General features: G+C 43.4%; 1 protein-coding gene across 5 annotated transcripts in view; it reads left to right on the forward strand.

Annotated features, from left to right (window-relative positions):
• Positions 1-22,990, forward strand: part of TSNARE1 (t-SNARE domain containing 1) — a 472,184-nt gene that overhangs the window by 140,237 nt on the left and 308,957 nt on the right. For all 5 annotated transcript variants that reach the window (XM_032688083.1, XM_032688116.1, XM_032688100.1 and 2 more), the window contains one exon: positions 17,357-17,434. In XM_032688083.1, the coding sequence (XP_032543974.1) occupies positions 17,357-17,434 (78 nt within the window). The remainder of the gene's footprint in view (positions 1-17,356; positions 17,435-22,990) is intronic.

The following is a 22,990-nucleotide window of genomic DNA, read 5'->3' on the forward strand; positions in this document are numbered from 1 at the left end:
GTGAGCGAGACCAATAAACTCTGATTTCCACCAGATGATGAACTTTCCAACCAGATCTTGGTGAACTCCTTGGAACCAAATGAGTGCTTAGAGGCTCATCCCTACCTTCTCTGTAAGCCTTCAAGACCTCTTTCTTTGTATCCAATGGGAGTTATTTTCTGTTTCCAGGGGGAATTGGCTACTGCGACTTTTGCATACCCAGTGTGACGTTGCCTGTGCTCTCCTGAACTTCATTCATCCAGTGCTGACCAGCATGGAAGGAATCAGCCTGCAAAACACCTCCTTTCCCGGCAGATCCATGTGCCCCACCTAGTCTATGTGATCTGTCTTATGGTTATCCAGTGCAGGGGATAACACCTGATGCAGGGATAACACCTGGGAACTTCAAGATGATGAAAATCTGTGGAGGCAACTTTTGACCACTTAAGGATCCCTGATTGCCCCTGAGCAGCACCATTTTACCTGTCTGAGCAGCAATGTAGCCCAATTCCTGCAGAGTTTCTGCTTCCCAGTGCCAGGCCACTCTGCACACCATGGTGGGAGGAAGAGAGGGAAGATATGATCACAAAGAATCATAGAATCATCAAGGTTGGAAAAGACCTCAATGGTCATCAAGTCCAGTCTTTGACTAGAAAACTATAGCATTCCTGATCTTTGGATCTTCATCACTGTTTCTTTAAAGGAGGATGAATGGTCTGTGGAGGAGCTGTAGAATGACTGAAGTTTGGAAGGGACCTCTGGAGTTCTTCTGGTCCAGTCTTCCTGCTCAAGCAGGGCCAAGGTGCCCAAGTTCCCAAGAAGTGGAAGGATGAGCTGAAGTTTCTTGCAGATGAACACAGTCACTCGGGATGCACCATCCTGTTAACAGAGATGGAGGGAGTTTTGGGAACCCTTTGGTTTCAACCTTCTCTTCCTAAGAAGCAGCGAGGAGGGAATTGTGCCCAAGGAGGGACATGGCACATCTCAGTCTCCCTGAGCTGCTTCGTGAGCTCTGCGTGGCAGCAGCTGCTGCTGACTTCAAAAGTGGTAGGTGGAAAAGCAAGTGAGAGGTTGAGGGAATGAAGGAAAGGAAAAGGAGGCAAAAGGAGATGAAAGGAATCATAGAATCATAGAGTAGTTTGGGTTGGAAGGGATCTTAAAGATCATCCAGTTCTAACCCTCCTGCCTGGGGTAGGGACATCTTCCACTAGACCAGGTTGCACAGAGCTCCATCCAGCTGGCCTTGAACACTTCCAGGGATGATACATCCACAACTTTAAGGAATGGGGCATCCACAAGGAAAGAGAAGGCAGTCCAGCATCCCCAGACAGGCACCCAAGATAAATCCCCATCAAGTGACTGCTGCTGGCTGGGATAAACCCCTGCCCCAGCCACACCAGTCACGGGCTGTAGCTGCTTGTCCCAACTATTTAATGCTGTTGGATGCAGGAACAGCACAGGGGAACGTGGTGGAGCAGGGATTTGGCAGCATTGCTCTTTCTTCTGCTGGAACATTATGTTTTATTATTGCAATCCTGATGTCAACAAAAATCCAGAGAGCCATTGCTGGCAACCCCACGCTGCTGATGTGTTCAGATTTACTGTTACTAGAGGTGTGCACACTGAAGGCAGTGGTTGTAGGTGTGCTGAAAATCAGGTGTTAACTCTTTTATGAGCAATCAATAGGGAACAGACATGGAAAAGGGTTCCTTTGAGCTCAGCTTCAGCAACATGCTCAGAGAAGTCATGGATGTCCCATCCCTGGAACTGTCCAAGGCCAGGTTGGATGGGGCTTGGAACAACCTGGTCTAGTGGAAGGTGTCCCTGCCCATGGCAGGGGTTGGAATGAGATGATCTTGAAGGTTCCTTTCAACCCAAACCATTCTATGATTCTGTGCTTCTATCACGTGTCGTGGAGCGTCAGAAAATTCCTGTAGCACTTTGCAAGAGTGTTTGAAGAGAGGCCACAAGAGGAAAAGCGACATGAATTGTTCAGAATGGAATTTGTTGGATTTATTGACAGGATAGCTGCCTTTAAAATGATTGTCCATTTTGGGATTCCTTGATGTTTCCAAAGGGAAAATCCTGTGGAGGTTGCACATCTCCCAGAGCTTTGCACTTGGAGCCAAAACCTTTCAGATGTATTTTGTTTTCCACCTCTTCTCTGTCTTGTATACCCATTTCTCTCTGCATGAGCAGTGGTGCTGGTACTCAGGGGGATGATGTAAATGATCTTTATTTACTTTATAAGTTTTTCCTCCTTATGGCTGACAATTATGTTTAGAATTCATCTGCAAATTGGAAAAAAAAAAAAAGAAAAAAGAAAGAAGTGTTGCACTGACTGAAATATTTGGGGAAAAACACTTCTTTTTTCCAGTTTTCTTGCTCTTTGGGGGTTTTTAGTGTGGAAAAATTTTGAGAATACACAGTATTTTGATTCAAAATGTCAAAACATTTCCCTCTGAAAACTTACAATGAGCTGTTTCAACTATGGCAAAGGGAGAAAGAATAAAACTTTCAACTGAAAACAAGCTTTACTTAGTTTGGCATTTGGATCTGTTGATCTAAACCAGAATGCTTCAGCTATAAACCAGTTGTCTAAAAAATTTAATTCAGCCTTTTCTTCATCAGTTTTCTGTCACTTTCTGTCCCTTTCTCACACTCATTAGGATCACAGTGCCATGGAACTGGGTTTTTTTTAGGTAAATACTTCAACCCCTTGTCTCAGTTTATTTGAAAGAAAGGGAGAAAGTCTTCCTTCAAGTGCATAATGGAGTCTTTTCATTAGGATGAAGAGCAAAATCTGGGCTGCAGATATTTAATGAGTCATGCTGAGAATGAGAAACAAGTTCTGCTGAATTAAACAGCAAAAAAACCCAGTTTTTGTCATGCAGATGAAGGCACAGATGAGCCTGAGGGTGGATCAGTGTCCTGCATGTCAGGGCTGAGCCCCAGTGCATCGTACTTATGCTGTTTTCCCCCTTGGGGAAGGGAGATTCTTACTTGTCCAAAGGTGGCAGAGGGTGATATAGTGATGTTAATAAATGTTAACACCATACAGTCTTTCTTTTTTTGTTTTTTCCTTTTTTCTTGTGCAAGAATGAGAAGAAAGTTCATTGGCCAAATCACATCATACACAGAGTGACTACATTTCATCTGTAGCTTTGCAAGAGCCTCTAATGAACCTTTACTTTAATTTAGTTTTGGCACTGTCACGGACTGTGTTGCTCTGCATGGGTTGGGGTTGTCTTGTACAGTGAGAGATCTATGAGATCACTCTTGACAAGGGCATGTGCAGATGGGACAAGGGGCAAGATTAGATAGTAGTAAGAAATTCTTTATTGTGAGGGTGGTGAGACCCTGGCACAGGTTGCCCAGAGAAGCTGTGGCTGCCCCATCCCTGGAAGTGTTCCAGGCCAGGTTGGATGGGGCTCTGAGCAACCTGGTCTAGTGGAAGGTGTCCCTGCCCATGACAGGGGGTTGGAATGAGATGATCTTTATCATCCCCTCCAGCTTCAACCACTCCACAACTCAATGATTGTGCCTGAAATTGTCTGTGAAACAGCAAAGTCTTTTTTTTTTTCTACATAAGATGATGTTCCACTCTGCTTCTGCCTTGGCAGAGAAGGAAGGTCTGTTGCTGAGTGGAGGTGCCTCTGTGTGCAGAAAATAAAAGACTAACTGTATAATGTTTGCCCACATTGACCATCTCACTAGTGATGATCAACACAGGGGCTTGCCAGTAACTTACACAGGGTCTGAGAACCCAAAATTTGGTCCATGTGAATCCCAGGGAGAGGGAACTGAGCCTTTCCTTTCCAGTGAATAACTCCAGCAGTAGTCGTGGAACAAGAAAACAGGACATTTTATGGTCATTGCTACAACCTCTGCTGACCAGTTACAGATCCCCTAAGCTATGAATGACCAGATCTGCAAAATATATCCCACAGAAACAAACCCAGGGGACTTCCAGAAGCTCTGGCAGATGTATTTCATCTTCCCGAACACCGTATGGGGTTTTGTACATATGGATTATAAAACCCTGTATGGGTTTGTGATTTCTTCTGAAAGAGCTGGCTCTTTGAGCCAGATGGTTCTATTATGGTTCATCTTAAGCAAACAAAAGTAATTTTCCTTCCCCCGTTCAGTAAATGCTGAGAAGGTAGATGAAGTATTATGCATAAATTAGCAGTATAGTTTTCTTATTTAAACTTGTAGATAAGATCACCAATAATGGCAAAGGTGTATTGCACTTTTTCATTCCTCTTCAGGACATTTATAAATCACCTTGCTCCTTTTTTGCTGGAGAATTGAAGTTCTCCAGAAGAGGAGAGTGCATCAGTTGGTACTTTTATTCTGAACTTGCAAATCTTCTCCAGCACTTGCAATACTGTCCATGCACAAACCACTTTTCCCCACAGATAGATTCCAGCTATTGCATTGCTCCATGGCTGTTTCCCAGTGCATCCCTTTGTTTGGTCATTGTCCTGTCATCCCAGATCTCACTTCATCTCTTGAGGGCTTCTAGTTTGTAGGAAAACTCTCCAGGCAGGTCTCAATGACTCTGCAAGGTCTCTCCAAAAATTTTGCTTTACTTACTGTGGGGACAATTTGTCTTCTGTATCCTTGAGGTGGCCTGAAATTATAATCCTGATCAACAAAGGAAGTGATGAAGAGGAAAGAAATGGGAAGAAAAGGCATCTTCTTCACTAGACCTTCAACTAGTGTGGTTGACTCTGAAGGAACTTGAGGGTCCAGCATCACATCCTTTACCTGCACAGCTCTCATGCACAGGGTCTCCTGTCCTCCTACAACTCTTGTTCTGTGTGGACTTGGAAAGGCCAAGGGCCTGGGGAGAGGCTGAGTGAGGTCATTGGGTGTCAGTGCCAAGGCATCAAGGAGAGCACCCCATGTTCATCTCCACCTCAGTGTCATCACTGTTGATACCCTGAGGCTCCTCTCTCATTGTTGCTGTTGGAATAGTGACTCATCCCAACCCTGGAACCTCTCTGGTAAGGTGGTAAGTAAGGATAAGCTCATGAATTATCCGTAATATCCACTGGGATCACACATTATTATCTACATTTCAGGATTTTGTTTGTAGAAACCATAATTTACAGGGAGTGAAGAAAATACCCATTTACCTGGATCATGAAATGGTTTGGGTTGGAAGGACCTCAAAGATCATCCATTCCAACCCCTGCCACGGGCAGGGACACCTTCCACTAGACCAGGTTGCTCCAAGCCCCATCCAGTTTGGCCTTGGACACTTCCAGGGATGGAGTAGCCACATAGCCCATCCTAATAGATGTGTTCAACTGGAAACTGTGGTGAGGTAACATTGTTAAGGTTTCTTTCTTTCTGGCTGATTTTTCTGATACCACTTCCTTGCATCACATAGACTCAATCAGGGGAAAAAAAAAAATCATCTCCATTTTATCATTATAGCCTGGATCTTTCAAAAGATATTTTCTAAGAAGGCAATTAGTGCTGAGTTCATTAATAAGACCAGAAAGAGAGGGCTGATTAAGTGCTAGTTTAAAAAATAAAAACAGTATTTTATGATTTATATCACCAATACATCTTTAAATAACTACGTTTCAAAAATATTTGGGCTCTTCGTCTTTTTTCTGCTGGCTGTTTTCATGTTACATGTCCCACAGCTTGGGCAGGAAGTGTAACATTAATCAATCTTTTCTACTTTCCTTTCAGGCAATTCCTTGCATTTTCATGTCCTGTTGGTGCTGTTTGGGTTTGCATTAGCACAGGGCTGCAGACTGTCCTTGAAAATAGCAGTGTAAACAAAACTTGCTTTCACTCAGGTTTTATTTATATACTCGCACCACATCATCATTAAAAAATGAAACAAACTATCAAACATCTAAATTGCCTTTTTTTTTTCCTTAATGACTTGGATATCCTTTCAAAAATACACACAGACACTGCCTTAATTCTTGCTCCTGCTACTGCTTTGAAGCATGAAGAAGGGAACATGATTAGACTTTCCATCTTGGAAAGCAGGAAGGAATAGGATTTGATAGGAGAATTTCACAAAATAATTGGTATTTTCCAGTACATTGATTTATTCCAATCAAAAATGAATTGTCCTTTTAACTTTCTCCTAATCCACCACCAACAAAAATAATAAAAAATCCCAAAGTGATTTTGTTTTATTTAAAAGTGATTTAATACATCAGAATTATGCAAAACCTTTTAAAACTTTGTCTCCCAGTTGCTTAAAAATGGAGAAAAATTCTTAATTGTAAAACTGTCCAACCAAAGCAGAAATTTCCACACCTCCAGAATTAGCAGCTTCTTAATCCGTTGCACAGCTCTACTCTGCACTTATTCTGCCTAAAGGTTGGCTTGAAATTTTAAGTCCATTTTGCATTTAACCAACATGGAAAATCAACATTCTCCCAATGTCCTGTCTGGACAAGAGCCCCTCAGCCCTTATGGGGCTTTGTGGTGAAAGTAGTGATTCTCTGAATTACTTTATCATTTTACAGAGATCTGAGCAGGTGAAACAGGGCTGAAAATCCCCCCAACTCATTTTCCAGGGGCTGCCAGCCGTTCCTGACCTTTGAATCACTTTTAACCATTGTGTTGCAGCCATGAATTGATGGGCTTTTGTTTTAGTAACAGACTGTGAGTCTCTGACATTTCCTTCTACTAAATCAACCAGAACTGCTGTTTTCTTGTTGTAGAAATTAGAAGGTGGTGGTTTTTTTTTGTTTTTGTTTTCATGCTGGTTGTTTTTATTTTTTTTCACTGCTACCTGAAAGCAGTGCAGGATAAGAACAGGTTTTTCTGGCAGCAGTGTGATTTAATGTGGATATAGAGAATATCAGGCTGATGTTCACTTTTTAACATCTCTAACGAGCTTGAGAAGGAAAGACTGAAAAGCACAAACTGTCACCCAGTGCTGGGAAAAAAATCTGATAAATTCCCAGTGGCCCTGCAAAAGCAGGGAACTTGTTCATAATACATTAAAATAAACTGTTGGACTAGTAATTCAGCAAAGTCTGTTGGTTTGTTGGGACTTTTCTCATGAGTTTTGTTGGCTATCTTCCTCCTAGTCATCAGTTGGAAGCAGCATCTCTGCTTCATCTCACCGTTTGTCTTGTATTTTGTGCTGTATCTCATCTTCTGGGTGACAAATTATGCCAGAAACTTTTTTCATGCTGTTGCTGATGCTGTCTGGGATTTCTCTGCTCCTTATCAAGGTTGTACATGCAGACTCTCCAGGATTAGGTCGTGGTTTTGCTGTTCAGTCACAAAATCCACCTTCAGAGCTGGAGCAAATTTGAGCAGGGGCTGTTATTGCTCACATGGCCACAGGTGCCACGTGGTGCTCACCAAGGAGGAATTCTCCACTTGACCAGCTGAAAAATGAGTGGCCAACACATTTCTCTGTCCATGGCAGGTGGGCTTGGCACTGGGTGGTCTTTAATGTCCCTTCCAACCCAAACCATCCTATGATTTTTCATGGATGCAAATCTCCTCGCCCAGACTCCTTTACAGGAGCTAATACCCTGGCAGTGTGTGCAGTTGGGCTGTCCTGGCCACACAGGGTGATGACCTACAGGGCTGAGAAGATTCCAGCACTAGTTTAACACCTAAAGAGTCTCACTGGTTTCTTCTTCAGCAGTTTGTTTTCCAGCAGACATGCTGGAGAAGGAAACAAAAGTGAATGAAACATCTTAGAAATAGCACAAAGCAGATCATTTTGAATCTTGATTGCACTGTAAAAAAAATAATTAGTCATAGACCCACGGAATGGTTGGGTTGGGAGAAACCTTAAAGATCATCTCATTCCAAACCCCATTCCAGGGACAGGAATATTTTCCACTAGACCAGGTTTCTCAGGACCCAATCCAGTTTTTCCTTGAGCACTTCCAGGGATGGGGCATCCACATCTTCTCTGGTCAACCTTTTCCAGTGCCTCACTGATCTCCAACATTTCCTTATGCTTCCTTTTTTCTGGAAGCCCTCCTTAAGTATACACAGATTTGCATTTTTGTGGCTGAGTTTTGGTGCTGTGTTTGGAATGGCATGGGGAGGGATTTCCCTCATGGGGAGGATGGGAATATGGCACCCCTGGGTTTCATGCTCCTTTCAAGTGCTTAGTTAAAAAAAACTTGCCTCTTGGCTGATTGAAATGGAAGTGTACAAATTGTGTGCAGCCCTCTTCCTCAGGTAGGTCGAGGAGGAGAGAGTTCCTTAATTCTGTGTCTTCCCTAATTTCTTTCACTGCAAGTTAATGCTCATCCTTTACATTCTTGAATTCCACAAGGGATGATTCTCCATGACTGGGCTGTCCCTTTGATACCATCAGAGCACAGACACTTGCCAAACTGCAGAGTTTGGTACCACTGCCCTGGACCTCACTTACATGGGAAGCTTTTGCCTGAATAGCATTTTCCTTGGCATCTTAGACTTTCCTTGGGATAGGCTCTGTATTTAATATTCTCTCAGAAACATGTATGCATATATATGTAAGCTTCTTTAATTTTTATTTCCAAGGCTTTTCCAAGGAAAAACCATGCTGAGCTCCAGTTAAAACTTACAAGCTCCACCGGGAACATTTGTGCTGGGGACACTGTACACTGCAGTTACTTCCTCTGGGAACATGTAATTAAAGCACAAATCTCAGAGTCTGGAAAAAAGGCTTAGGTATTGAAAGTGCTTCAGAGAGCCCAAGAAAAAAAATTCATGCCTAGGTGGGACCCTTACCAACCTGAAATGATTCTCCCTGCCTGCTTTACCTCCTTGGTAAGCTCATGGAGTTTAGGCCCTGAATTTAGCTTGGTTTAGGGATTATAAAATATCTGTGTCCTCTTGTGAACTTCCTATAGCTGTGGTAGGACTTCCAAAGAAAAAAATCTGAGCTGTTAAATAGATGGGAGGGGTTTTTTTCATTGATTTTCTCGATATTTTTTCTTCAAGTGTGTCTGGTGGGGAAGTAAGTTGGGAGCAGGGTAATTCTGTAGGGTGAGGCTGAAGTGGAGGGGCAGAGACTGATCTCTTCTCTGTGGGGATCAGTGATAAGACCTGAAGAAATGGCCTGAAGTTGTGTCAGGGGAGGTTTAGGTTGGATATTAGGAAATACTTCTTCCCTCAGAGGGTGGTTGGGCACTGAACACACTCCCCAGAGCAGTGGGCACAGCACCAAGGCTGCCAGAGCTCAAGGAGCATTTGGACAACACCTTCAGGCACATGAGGAGATTCTTGGTGTTGTCTTGTGCAAGGCCAGGAGTTGGACATTGATGATCCTTGTGGGTCCCTTCCAACTCAGAATATTCTATGTTTCTGTGATTCTTGGTTTTCTCTCGGTGAGACGAGAAGGAGGCAGGTACTTCAATACTTATCCAATCTCCTTTTTAGATGGGTGGGATGAAATCTGTCCTTCCACCTGAGACACCTTCAGGTAAAGCTTCATTTCTAAAGCTGGGGAAAAAAAATATTTTGTATGTTCAAAAGAACTTGGACAAATCAGGAAGATGATTAAAAAAAGAATGAACAGGAGTTTATAAGTGTTAATACAAACAGAGACCTTGAGTTAACCCAGAGCTAATTGTGTTCTAGAATACACTGACTCCACTGTGTGAGAAGGGGAAGAGGATTGGTGCAAACACCAGCTCCAGGTCATTTTTAACATGGAATCTCCTCATTGCCCCCTCTTGGTGATCTTTGTGTGAAGGAGACTCAGGATTTTTGTCCAAGTCACTGCCCAAATCTGCAGCAAAGACCCTCAGAGCTTTCCATGTGAAACAGCCTCACGTTTTCCAACGCTGATGAAAATCATGCTGCCTGATGAGTGTGATTTTTGCTTACATTCCCTTTATCACTTATTTCTCTCAGACTTCAGCAGGAGGAAATAAAGACCTCCTACGTTCGAATACCGGGAGCGACTTTGCAACATTAGACATGATGCTGCTTCTCTCATTCCCTTCCATTTCCCCTTCTATTTTAAGCTCTTTTCCTTGAGGAAAGGAGTCTTGTTCAAACATGCTCTTGGCCAATCCCTTCTATCCTGGTACTTGTTGAAGGTTTTTTGACCAGTTTCAACAGGAGAGCAGAGGTGATGAGGAGAAATGAGGTTCCTGTGGTTTGTATGAAATGGAAAGGCAGCAGAAGACCAAATCGTTGTTCTTGCAGTGGAAGAGACCAAGGGCTGGTATGAACATGGGATCAGACAGCAGAGTCCCCAGGGAGGAGCACCCTGGGAAGTACTGGTGGCTAAAGGACTCATCTGGAGTGGGTGTAGGTGTCTGTGCACCCACCAGTTCTTACTTGTCTTTTTCTTAAGCATTTTCATCTTCCCATGACAATCTGCTCCTTTATCTTTACTCTTTTTCTCCCTTTGCATCTTTCATCTTCCTCCACCTTCTCATTTTTATGTCAGTTGTTCTGGAAAAACTGAATAAAGACATGGATTTGCCATTTTGCTCCAGAGCAAATGTCTTACTCTTGGGCCAGCAGCTGGAAATCAATCTCTTCCTTGAGATGAACCCTTGAGTTCATTTCCCAGTGCCAGAGGCACATGGGTTGTGGATCATAATCTTCAATAAAGAGTTACTCTCTTACATAATTCTATGAAAAACCTTCAAGGTAGGGATTGAAGCCTTGCAATGGTTCCTGTGGTCCTGGAAAAGGAACAAAGTGCTGGATGGGTGAGATTTATCCATTCAGCTGGGCTATGAAGGGATTGATCCCAGGGCTGGGTGCAGTGGTACTTAATCCATGTTGGTGGAGGTAAACTGAGGATTTGGGGTGCATGGTTTGAAATCAGAGTGAGTAGGTTGCTCCCTACCTGCTCTTTACTCCTTGCAGGTGTCTCATGGTAAAAAAAAAAGAGCAGTTTGGATACCAAGGAACTTCCTTTGGAGTTTCTTCTGCAAAGGGTGATGCTGTAACTTCACTTAAAGCTTTCAAAGGAGAGATTCAGATGCAAGAAATCTGTGACTTTCTTTAACAGAACAGAGACAGAATTATTGAGATAAATACATTACACTTTGAGGTGCTGAGTTGCTTTGCTACCGCCACATTAAGTACTGTAAGTAAAAAGATCAAATTCTTGTCCGGATTTTCCTCTTCTCCTCCTTTTTATTGGAGTTACTTTAAATATTGCTTCTTCTTTTCTGGAGCTTTGAGTTATGTTGGGTTTGCTGCAAAATTGAGTTCAAGGAGGCAACTGACTTCACCTGGCTGCAGAAAAAGCCATTAAGAGCTTCAAATTAGTGTGAAATAATTAATAGGCAGGGAAGATTAACGTGGCAAACACAGGCAGTTTTCATTAACATTAGGCAAAAGGATGTTCCTGTAGGTGCCTTTACCACGTGTGTTGTCCTGGACCTCTACAATTCCCTTTGGGCATTAATTAGATCCAGATCACTAGAGACAAGACCTTATAAGCCTGGTCATGTTTTGCATTTGGCTTGTCTTGAAGAGGAACTGAAAGACATTCCTGCTCAGCAGCTTACTGGGATTTCTCCTTTCCCTTCCAAAACTGCTGTCCGTGGTGCTTGGAGCTGTCACAGCACCTGAGAGCCCCACGTGCATCAGAAGCATTTTCACCCTCCTGATCAAGACTGCAGGAAGCAAACAGATTCCTGTGTTGTGTTTTGCTCCAAGCACCGACACCACATCCCACGAGTGGTCAGTCCTCACCCTGAGTGTCTCCCGTGGACAGAAGTGTGAGGAATTAAATATAAAGAAATAAAGAATAAATAAAGAATTGCACTGAAACATGGAAAGCAGCCCACTCTGAGTGTTCTCCAGAATAGTGGTGGCAAAAACCCTGTGTAAGGCTTGTATGGATTTTTAAGGTTCTCAATCACTGTCTACAGCTCCCTGAAGGGAGTTTGTAGCCAGGTGGGGTTTGGTCTCTTCTCCCAAGTAACAAGTGATAGGACAAGAGCAAATGGCCTCAAGATTTGCCAGGGGAGGTTGTGTTGGATATCAGGAATATTTCTTCACTGAAAGAGTTGTCCAGCATTGGAAGGAGCTGTCCAGGGAAGTGATTGACTCACTACCCCTGCAGGGATTTAGGGGATGTGTAGATATGTTACTTAGACACAGGGTTTAGTGATGGATTTGGAGTGCTGGGCTAATGGTTGGACTTGACCTTAAAGGTCTTTTCCAACTTAAATGATTTCATGATTCAGATTTTGTTTGTTTGTTTGTTTGTTTTCTTTTTGGCATTGATCCAAAGTGCAAGAAGGTAGCAAAGAGGTCAAGATTCCACCTCCTCATAGCAGAAAGGCATTAAGATGGTACTGCATGTGCAGATTTAAACCTGCTGCAGTGTCACTGATTTTTGCCTGGAGGAAGCAATTACTGGGGTAAAGCATCCCCAGAACACCTCCTGAGTCTATCTTGGCAATACAGGTTTTTCCAGGACTGCAGGAGTATGGATTATGAGAAGGATCTACCTCATTGTGTTGGGTTTATGTTGCAAGGCTTTGGTGCTGGGGGGGCTGCAGGGGTATTTTCCATGAGAAGGTGTCAGAATTTGCCTACATGAAACCAAGAGAGAGGAGTGGGAATATGAGAGAAACAGCCCTACAGACACCCAAGTCAATGAGGAAGGAGGGGCAGGAGGTGCTCCAGGTGCTGGAGCAGAGATTCCCCTGCAGCCCATGGGGCAGCCCATGGTGGGGCAACTGTGCCCCTGCAGCACATGGAGATCCATGGGGGAGCAGAGATCCTCCTGCAGCCCATAGAGGACCCCACACAGGAGGAGGGGGATGCCCAAATAAAGCTGTGACCCCATGGGAAGCCCAAACTGGAGCAGATTCCTGGCAGGACCTGTGGAGAGAGGAGCCCACACTGGAACAGTTCTTCAGGCAGGGCTTGTGACCCCACGGGGTATCACCCCAAAGGTGCCCTGAAGGACTGACCCCGTGGAAAGGACATGTGGAAAGGACTCATGATAGAGCAGTTCCTGCAGAACTGCCTCCTTGGGTAGGACCCAGCACTGGAGCAGGGGAAGAGTGGGAAGAATTGTCTCCCAGAGGAGGAAGAAGCACAATGTGTGATGGACTGATTACAGCCCTCATTCCCTGTCCCATCACCCCTGGAGGGGAGGAGGTGGAGAAAATCTGGAGTGAAGTTGAGCTTAGGAAGAAGAGAGGGGTGAATGTGTTTTAAGAAAATTTCTCATTATCCTACACTGTGTTTTGATTGGTAATAAATTCACTTTATTTCCCCAAGTCAAGTCTGTTTTGCCTGTGACAGTAACTGTTGAGTTACTTTCCCTGTTCTTATCTTGACCCACAAACCTTTTGTCATATTTTCTCCTCCTGTCTGGCTGAAAAGGGCAGTGACAGAGCTGCTTTGGTGGGCACCTGGTGTCCAGTCGTGGTCAGGTCACCACACTCAAGTTGAATTATCTTCTTACAATCCCTTTCCCTCCTGAGATCTCCCCTTGCAGTTGGCCAGGGCATGTGTTGACACACTTTGCTTTGGCAGAGCACGGATTGACAAGCTCGTCTTTCCATCTCTTGGGCCCACCTGGGTGTCTGGGTAGCTTCTCAAGCAAAAGAAATAAGAGTTATGTAGGCAGAATAAGATTTAAATGGGCAGATAAATACCATTGTTGGGTGCTGCTGCTTTAGGAATTGGTTGGATGGGGAGTTGAGTGACCTGGTCTAGTGGAAAGTGTCCCTGCCCATGGTGGGAGGCTTGGAATGACCTCTTTAAGGTCCCTTCCAACCCAAACCATTCTGTGATTTCTATGAGTTGCAATAAATATAACAGGTTGTCACTATTTGCTAGGTGGGGACAAGGTTGAACTGATAGCAGAGCAAGTTGGGTTGTTCTATCTCCTGCCAAGGGGATTTTCCTGGAAAACAAATGAGGAAAATAAATGTAAAACCTGTAAAAATGTTTTTGGAACTGTCCAGTTAAGGAAGTGAAGGAGGAAAGATTTGCATTGGGATTCTGTAACATATTCACTGCAAAACCTTCACAACTTCCAGGACCCACAGTGTAAATAAAAGTCATTTCTTCCCAGTTGTGGCCCTGAACTCTAATAGTGTCAGGACACGTATTTAATGCATATCAGCATTTAATGCACATCAGAAACCTCATACTCCTTCTTGGAGAATCATAGTATTTTAGTATTCACTTGATGTAATCAAAGATGTTTAATTTTTTATTAGGCACAAATGTACTTTATATTCACTTTCCTTCCCAGTCTTGAGTTGTCTTCCTTAGCTTGGTAGTACAGATGCATTTTTACTTTGTTTTCTGCTACTGTTTTTAAATTGTTTTGCTTGTCTGCTTGAGCTGCTGAATCCTCCATGAGGAGCTACAATATCTTGGCTTGATGTGTTGAAGCTCAAAACTGGAGTAGTTAAAACAACCTCCTGGTTACTATTTGTTTTCTTTTGTAAAATAAAAACAAAATGAAACCAGAACTGGCAACGTGCTGTGGCATGAAATGAAAGCCCAGGGGCAGGGAACTGGAAGCCACATTCAGTGTGGTTTTCTCAGCTGTTCTCCAAGAATTGCGTTTTCAAGTAATTGTTTGGAAATTCTGGCCAAAGGTTTGTCTGCCTGATTTTTTTTTTTTTTTAAATTTAATTTGCTTTTTTTCTGAGTTGTGGGGGTGATATGGTACTCTCTGGTAGATATTTATGGATTGAGATTTCAGGTCTTTGAGGGGAAGTTTGTCATCTCACAGTCCTCTTGCATTTGGCTAAAATGAATATGCAGAGGCTTAAAAAATTGTTTCCAGTACGATCCTCACACATTGTCCTGTTGAATTTTGCCTATTTTCTATTAGGGAAATGAGGTAGAGGTTGAGAAAAATGGTATCCCACCAATAATTTAAATAAATCTCACCCTCCCAAATTAGCACTTGAATTTCTGAATAGTTTTTAACTTCGTGGAACAACTCTGGACTCATAGTGTTGCTCAGTGTTTCTTTCTCACGGTGTCACAGGGAATCCAAAATGCAGGTGTGCATTCCTTGGAATAAAACTGGCAGTCCTTGGAATAAAATTGGTGATTCTCCAACCCTTTGCAACATTTGGGATATTTCGTCTTTACTTTTGGGGTAATTTGGGCATTTTAAATGTCTCCACACCGATAGATGATGTGAATCTACAGGAGTGTCCTGATGTGGAAACACATTGAAGTCTGCAGTGTGCATTATTTTGGGAAGTTTAATGCAATAATTGACGATCTGAAGGAGTTTCCAGCCCTTGGTTTGGTTCCTCATGGTTCATCTGAGGATTTGTTCAACACCTGAGTGCACATGGATCCAGGATCACTGGACCAGGCTAAAAATCCATTAAGGGAAATCCATTGTTTCTAAGGAAAGAATGGAAATAAAGGGGTAAAATGGAAATAAAGGGGTAAAAAAAACCCTCCCCTCAAAAAAAAACAACAGCTAAAAAAACCTGCCACCCATCTAAAAAAGTCTCTGTCACAAAATGTGTGGCCCAGCCCTCTCAGCACATGCAACTGGAAATTCTGCCAAGCTGAAGTCATGCCCTGGCTGCTCATATTCCCATAACTAACCCACAGCATGTCAGCACCCTGAAAATCCAAGGAAAACCTCCTGAAATGGGGGTCATCACTGTCTGTAAAGATGTAAAAATCTTATCCTGTACTGCTCTTTTGCCAGTGATTTAATGAGAGCTGGATCTTGTTGGTAACAAGTGAAATTCCTGGGGGAAGGGGGAGCTCCAGCTCATTTCTGGTGTTGTACAGACTCTATAAAGCAAAGGAAAGGGGTGTCTGGGACAGCTGATTTAGGAGGAACTGCAGGAAGAGTGGGAAAATCTCTAGCAATGAGCCCCTGTGCATTTGGATTAAACACCATTTAATACCCTGGATTTGTGTCAACCTGAGAGGCTGATCCATGACTTTATTTACAGCTGTTCCAGGGCTTAACCCTCTCACATGAGTGTGAGAAGCAGTGGAAAATCTGGCCTTCGGATGTGGAGCTTGTCCTCAAGTGCCAGGAGACGCATCCTCAGGACTAACCTGAGCAGTGCATCAAGTGGGGTTCTCATTTTATTCCATTTTCATGGGTTTTTGCCTTGCTCCATCACTGACTTTCTGCTCTTCCAAGCATGGGTTGGGCATGTGGCTTTTTAACAGCTTAGGGAAATCTGGTTGAGGGATGCAGAGTGTGTTATAAAAAACGAAGATATGAATCATAGCTCTTCTTTGAGTCTCTCTAATGCTTTGTCTCAGAGGAGCACCTTGCTGATAGCAGGGGCTGTTTGAAGGCACTGTACTGTGTCGGGTGTACAAGCCCTGGGGTACTTTTGGATATGACCAAAGTTTCAGGTAGAGCAGCTTCTGGGAAACCTGTAAAAGCTGACACAGCTGGGCAACAGAATAGGGCTCTGTAAAGCTACCAGTTTAAACCTTCTTTAAGTGGTGTATCCCTTCTGTGTAATATGACCATAATTAATGGCCTTAAGCTGAAGGAGTGTAGGTTTATATTAGATATTAGGAAGAAATTCTTTACTATAAGGATGGTGAGGCCCTGGCACAGGTTGCTCAGAGAAGCTGTAGATGGCCATACCTGGAAGTGTTCAAGGTCAGGCTGGGTGGTGCTCAGAGTAACCTGGTCTAGTGGAAGGTATCCCTGCCCATGGTAGGGGGGTTGGAGGATTGGAACTAAATGGTTCCTTCCAACCCAAACCATTCTCTGAGTCTATGATTCTACAGTATAGCCCAGGCCAACCTCACATCACTCCTTGTCAGGAGGTGGTGAAGCTGTGCAGAAGCTTGGGATAGTTTAAGGGGGTTTAAAGTTGGAAAATGAAGAAACGAAGCTTAAAAGAAAACCCAAAAAACACAGCAGCAATATCAATAGCAATTCCTGGCACTAACTCATTGCCCTTTGCAGTTGGGCTATCAGGAAGAAATAGGAAGATGAGGAGCATCTCTCAAGGGTTAAAAGTCCCACAAGTTTTCAGCCCATGGAGCAGCTGTGCTCTGCTTGCTGCTTCTTCCCTTTTCATGCAGGTAGGAGCCACTCACTTACCCTCCTGCTCTGGGAAGTGATGGTTAAGTGATGTTGTGATTGTGGTTTCTCATTCAGTTGGGGTTCTGATATTCCCACTTGATAACTGAGTTCCAGTTGCTAATAATTCCTACAAATGCTGTCTCAGTCTCCCCTATCCACCGTGTTGCAGCAGCATCTTCACTGTCCTGAGGGGCTGATCTGCGAGTCCAGTGCAAGTTCCACAGTCAGACACTGTGTAAAACTACAGCAAACCACCCTCCCTGGGCTAAATTTCTGCAGCAAAGAGGAACCTGCACCCCCCTTCAAAGGCCCATCCCCCTTTCAAAGTGATCAGTGGCCTCCAGTATTAAAATATCTCTTCTGTTTTTGTCTCCACAGCCACCCAGATTGATCCCAGCGAACTGCAGGAGCTTTTTCAGGAGACTTCAGCCAACGTGTTCCGAATTAACTCCAATGGTGCGTATAATGAAAGGTTTCCCAGTCAGTTGTGTGCTGTCCTGCTGATGACTCCTGTACAGGGTGTGTGGCAGCTCCTCTTGTCACAGAGCAAATATTAATGCAGCTTTTCTGCTGCTGCATCTCCCGAGCAGCAGCACATGTCCAATACACAGTCCTTTATAAGATGTAAAAATATTCCACCATATGTTCCATTAAACAGGCACAGATATATCCCAATCCTTGCTGATACCACATCCTTTTCTATTTTTAATTGTGTCATCTGTTACAATGGGGAGTTAGAGTGCAGAAAGGTGGAACAAGCTAGACTTATTTTCTAATATGCTGCAGCACTGCTGTGTTCAGAGCCTGTCTTGTGAGCTTGCAGAACATCCATCTCCCTTATAAAAACACCAACACTGAGACTCTACTGTTATTCTTCACTCTGTAGACTGAGCAGAGATGCTACTCCTGCTCCTGGATCCCCAGGCCCTGGAGATGCAGAGTGCTTCCCTTCTTTGGAGACAAGTCTGGCTCATCAGTTTTGTTGGATTAGGCTGGAGGAATTTATCTTGCAGACGGATGCAAACTAACATTGCTGAATGGAAGTTGATGTCATGGTACCCCAGTTCTAAAATACACTAATGTCAGACAGGAATCAAAACTTATTGGTACTGATTTTACAAAAGACCTTGAAGTTGCTTTGGAATCAGCTGGACACCACCTGTGTCTGTTCTGTTCCGTGTCTGTAGGGACTGGGTGGCAGAAAGGCCTGGCCTTGGTGTAGGGAGAGGATTTTAGTGCCTCCTTGTTTGTGTAATGATGCCCCAGTGTGTCCCAGGGGCAGAGCCCCAGTCCTTGCAGCAAGGGATCCTTGTTAGAAGAAGGATAGCAAGCAAAACTTCTAAAACATAGTCATCTCTTCTTTAGAGGAGTTGTGTATGCTCTAACTGCCAGGAAAATTCCAGCACCGATTTTTCCATGACTACAAGGGTTTTGTGACCCTTCTGTTGGTGACACACATCCCATGTAAACAAGGGATTATGGCCCCTGTGGGAGCTTGAACTTCCCAGCTGTGACCACGGGTACTTGGCTTGCAGGTGGGTGAACAACCACACCAGAACTCACAGAAATACCTGCAGTAGCATCAAATTTGGTTGCTCCAGCACTAATAGGTTTAATTTGGCAGTGGTAGTGATGTATGGCAGTAACTTCTGCTCCAAACTGAGGGCTCAGTCTGAAGTTTTGCAGCCTGCCTGTGAGCCTGTGTGTGCTGTTACAGACACCAACTATTATCCAAACCAGCCAGGTTAAGCCTGACTTGATATGTCTCTTCTGTAATCAAAACTCCTACTGTCGTGGAGTTTATCCTGATAACACCTCAAGATGAGTGGCACATCTTTTTTTTTAAAATGCCACAACCCAATTTCTCTTTTCATTCTTTGTTAGAATTGCATTAATCCATTCAATTAGGGTTTGAACAACCTCTCTTGGTCTTTGTTACTCCTCTTGAGATGGTGATGATGCGTTTTCTGCTAAGAGTTGCCTGAGTTGAGTGCTCTGTGAAGCAGGCAATGACAATGCCTGTACTTAAAATACTTAAAACTACTTTGCAAAAATGGAGACACAACTGTGTCTTTAAAATCCGTGCCGTCCAAATTTCTGTGTGAGACATCTGACAGGACTCACTCGTCGTGTGTAAGTACCTCTGTAGGAAGAAAGACATCACATAAATAGCAAAGGACTCATTAATCTAAGGTTCTCACACAGAAGGAGATCAGGAGATAGGAGTTAAAGCTGGACAAATTCAATCTTTCTGAATGATGATAACTGGCCATTAGAGCTGCTTATGGAGGGGACCTGATGGATTTGGCTTTGCTTCGAACCTTTAAATCAAGATTCAAATATCTTTTTATAAGATATACTTTAGTCCAGCTGCAGTCTGGAGTCTTGATGTAGGAGTGATAGGACAAAGTTTTATGGGAGGAAATCAGATTGGATAATCAGAATTACTCTCTCTGGCCTTTAAAATCTATGAATCTATGAATTTATAATGCCTTTTAAAGTGCTTTCAGGTTGAAGAAATGCCCATAAGATACTTCACTGTTGTTGCTCTGTTCACCACCCGTATTATTTTTTGTCTGATAAAGTCAGTTCCATTCAGTTTATATGTGTGGTTTTTATAGTCTTTCCTCAAAAAGTGGATAGAGCTTTAAAGGAGAGGGATGCTAAGATTTGGCACAGCTAAGCCACTTTAGAGAAAGAAACTTTTAGGGTTAGAAAATGGGGAAGAATACCCATGATGCTTTCTACCCTATACCAAATGAGGGGTTTTACTCCTCCTGTGCTGGGCATGGTGTGTTGAACATCCTACAAGCTGCATAAATCCCATCACAGCTCTTCTTTTCCTTCTTTTCCTGCCTTGCCCCGGCCTCTCTGGGGTTTTTCAGGTTCCCCATCGTGTTTGGAGACCAAACCATGCACCTGGAAGGTTATTCTCCCTCCTGGGATACTAAAGGTCATGGAATCATAGAATCATTGAGGTTGAAAAAGACCTCCAAGATCACCAAGTCCAACCTTTGACTGAATGCCACCAAACCCTCTAAACCATGTCAACCCATTTTCAAACACTTCCAGGGATTGTGACTCCACCCTTTCCCTGGATCAGGCTGTTCCAAGATGTCCCAAGTTGCCCATGTTATGCTTCTGTTGCTTAGCTTCCAAAAATTCCAGGTTGTGGGCAATCTCAGTAATATTTTTTTCTACCTTTGAGGAGTGACTATTTTTAATGAAACAAGAAGTCAACTTCGTACCTGGATTTTAAAGCACCATTGAATTTTATTGAGTAACACTGCACAGGTAATAAACACCATGTGCTTTGTCCCTCTTTGCTCTCCTTATTCTTTTTTTACAGAGTTCTGAGCCTTTGGGATGATATAAATCCTTTTTGGGCACTTTAGGACTTGCTTCCTGACCAAGGGGGATTTTTACAGCCCTGAGCTGGTCGGGGCTGATCTCACACATAAATGATTCCTGCTCCCTTTTTCTACTGTGAAAATGGAAATCTTCCTCGTGTGTTGAATAAAAATCTTAGTCAGGAGAGCTGGTTCTCTTTATGTGCTACTGGATCACTCTCCTACCAGGTCATGAGCATTGTAGACATTTTTTAATGCCACCTCTTACAGAAGTGTGAAGGAGTAGAGGGAGATTTTTCCTATTCTTTGCATCTGCTTTCTTTCTCTAAATCTTTTGGGGCTGTCCCTGTTGACCATAGGGAAGGTTCATAGGTTCATAGGGTCACAGAATGGTTTAGGTTGGAAGGGACCTTAAAGATCACCTAGTTTCAACGCCCCTGCCATGGGCAGGGCCACCTTCCACTAAACCAGGTTGTTTGATAGTTGCTTTGACTTTCGTAATTTTCATGAGTTATTTAATTTAGTTGATTTTTTTCCTATTAGGACACAAAAAGAAGCCAAAATGTTGGCTGAAATTGTCTTATTTATGGCCTTTTTTTTCTGTATATTTTTGTCAAGGTTTTGCATTTTGTTCAGTGTACAGCTTTTAGCTACCTCTCACTAAGTGCCTTATAAATAAGTAAAATAAATAACACTCCTAAATGGGGTTGCTTTGGTGCATCCTGTCTGATCAGTGGAGGATATACTGAAGGAATCAGACCTATTCTGGCCAGATGGAGAACCTGAGTGCTCTAATGAGTCTCTTCCCTCTCTAATTCCTGCCACTTGCTCATTAATGACTGCACGTAACAGGCTGGTGCCATGCACATTACCTTGATCTTAAAGACTGAGCTCAGGTGTGATGGAGTCTCCTTTGCCATCTCACAATGCTTTCTTATCCCCCATTGATTTAAAGGATTGAAACCCTCAGGTTCTGTAAATTAGGGCAGTTCCAACAGCAGTGATACCTTCTGGATGTGCCTCATCATGCAGGACCAGCGTGTGCCTGTTAAAAATGAAGAGTACAAGGCTTTTAAAATAAGATACCTGTTTTAACAGTGGCTTCACAGCGTCTTCCCAGCACAGCTTGATGTTTTGATTCTCTGGTAGAGCTACTGTTCACATGGTCAGAACTGGTAAATTGAGAGGGATTTTCCACATCCAGCACACAGATTTTGATAAGGTGATTCATGGTCAAAGCAGTTTAGATTTAGCTCAAAATAGCTCAGATTTAATTGCAGAATCATAGAATGGCTTGGGTTGGAAACGGCCTGAAAGATCATCTTGCTCCAACCCCCCTGCCATGGACAAGGACATCTTCCACTAGACCAGCATGGTCAAAGCCCTGTCCAAAATGGCCTTGGACACTTCCAGGGATGGTGCAGCTTCTCTGGGCAACCTGTTCTAATCACCACCCTCATAGCCAAGAATTTATTCCTGAAACCTGATTTAAACCTGCCCTTGCCCCTTAATTTAAGCCATTAGCCCTTGTCCTGTTGCTGCAGACCCTGCTAAAAAGACTCTCTCCATCTCTCTTGGAGCCCCTTCAGGCACTAGAAGGGGCTCCAAGGTCTCCCTGGAGCCTTCTTTTCTCCAGGCTGAGGAACCCCAGCTCCCTCAGCCTGTCTCCATAGGACAGGGGCTCCAGCTCTCGGAGCATCCTCGTTGCCACCTCTGGACTTGCTCCAGCAGGTCCCAGAGGTGGTCACAGTGTTCCAGGTGGGGTCTCCTGGCAGGAGAGTGGAGGGGGAGAATCACCTCCCTTGATCCACTGGCCACTCCTGTTTTGATGCAGCCCAGACCATGGGTGGTTTTCCTGAGACTCAGGAGTCTTAGTCCTGCTATTTTCCAGGTAAGAGCTACATCAAATGGTGACCTCTGACTGCTCCAAAGAGCCCATCTTGTTATTTTAGGATGACTGACCTTTACGTAAGTGCATAAATACTATGTTCAAACTGGAATATTGGGTAAAATTATTGGATAGGGACTTAAACCTGAGTCATTTTCTCACCTGACTGACAAGTACTTTCCTCGTCTCTTGCATTCATGTCTCAGATTCTTTTCCTTTTATGTACATTTTCCAAAATCCTTAACAAATCTGATAGCTCATGAATTTACCTCAGCATAAAATGGCATGTGTGTGAAGTTTTGAAAAGTGTTTTACAGTAGAAAAGCTGTTTCCTACTCCAATCTTCTCCAAAACAGGTGGTAGCAAAATTCACTTTGAATTGTCCTGATTTTTGCAGGCCAGGTTGGGGAAGGTCATGGGTGCTCCAGCTGCTGTTTTTCCTTCTAGAGTTGCACACATGACATTAACACGTTCTTACAAATTCAGTGTCCACACAAATCCTTTCTTTACCTTGACTTGCTGTCCATTCTCCAAGGACCACATTCTGCTTTGTTTCCAAGGGCCCAGAAGTATTTTTAGTTGATGCAAAATTTTGTATTTGAAATGGAGGGCTTATAGATTGCATGGGAGATTGGGTTTTTAGGATTGCAGAGAGGGGAAGAGAAGGAATTCTAATATCCATGAGATCTCTGCAGGATCAGATCTGTTCTTCTACAGAAGCAAATGGTTATTAGTGAAAAATTCCAATTTATTCTTTAAAATATTGTGCTTCCT

The sequence above is a fragment of the Chiroxiphia lanceolata genome, chromosome 1 (genome assembly GCF_009829145.1).
Source record: "Chiroxiphia lanceolata isolate bChiLan1 chromosome 1, bChiLan1.pri, whole genome shotgun sequence".
In the NCBI taxonomy this organism is placed as follows: Eukaryota; Metazoa; Chordata; class Aves; order Passeriformes; family Pipridae; genus Chiroxiphia; species Chiroxiphia lanceolata.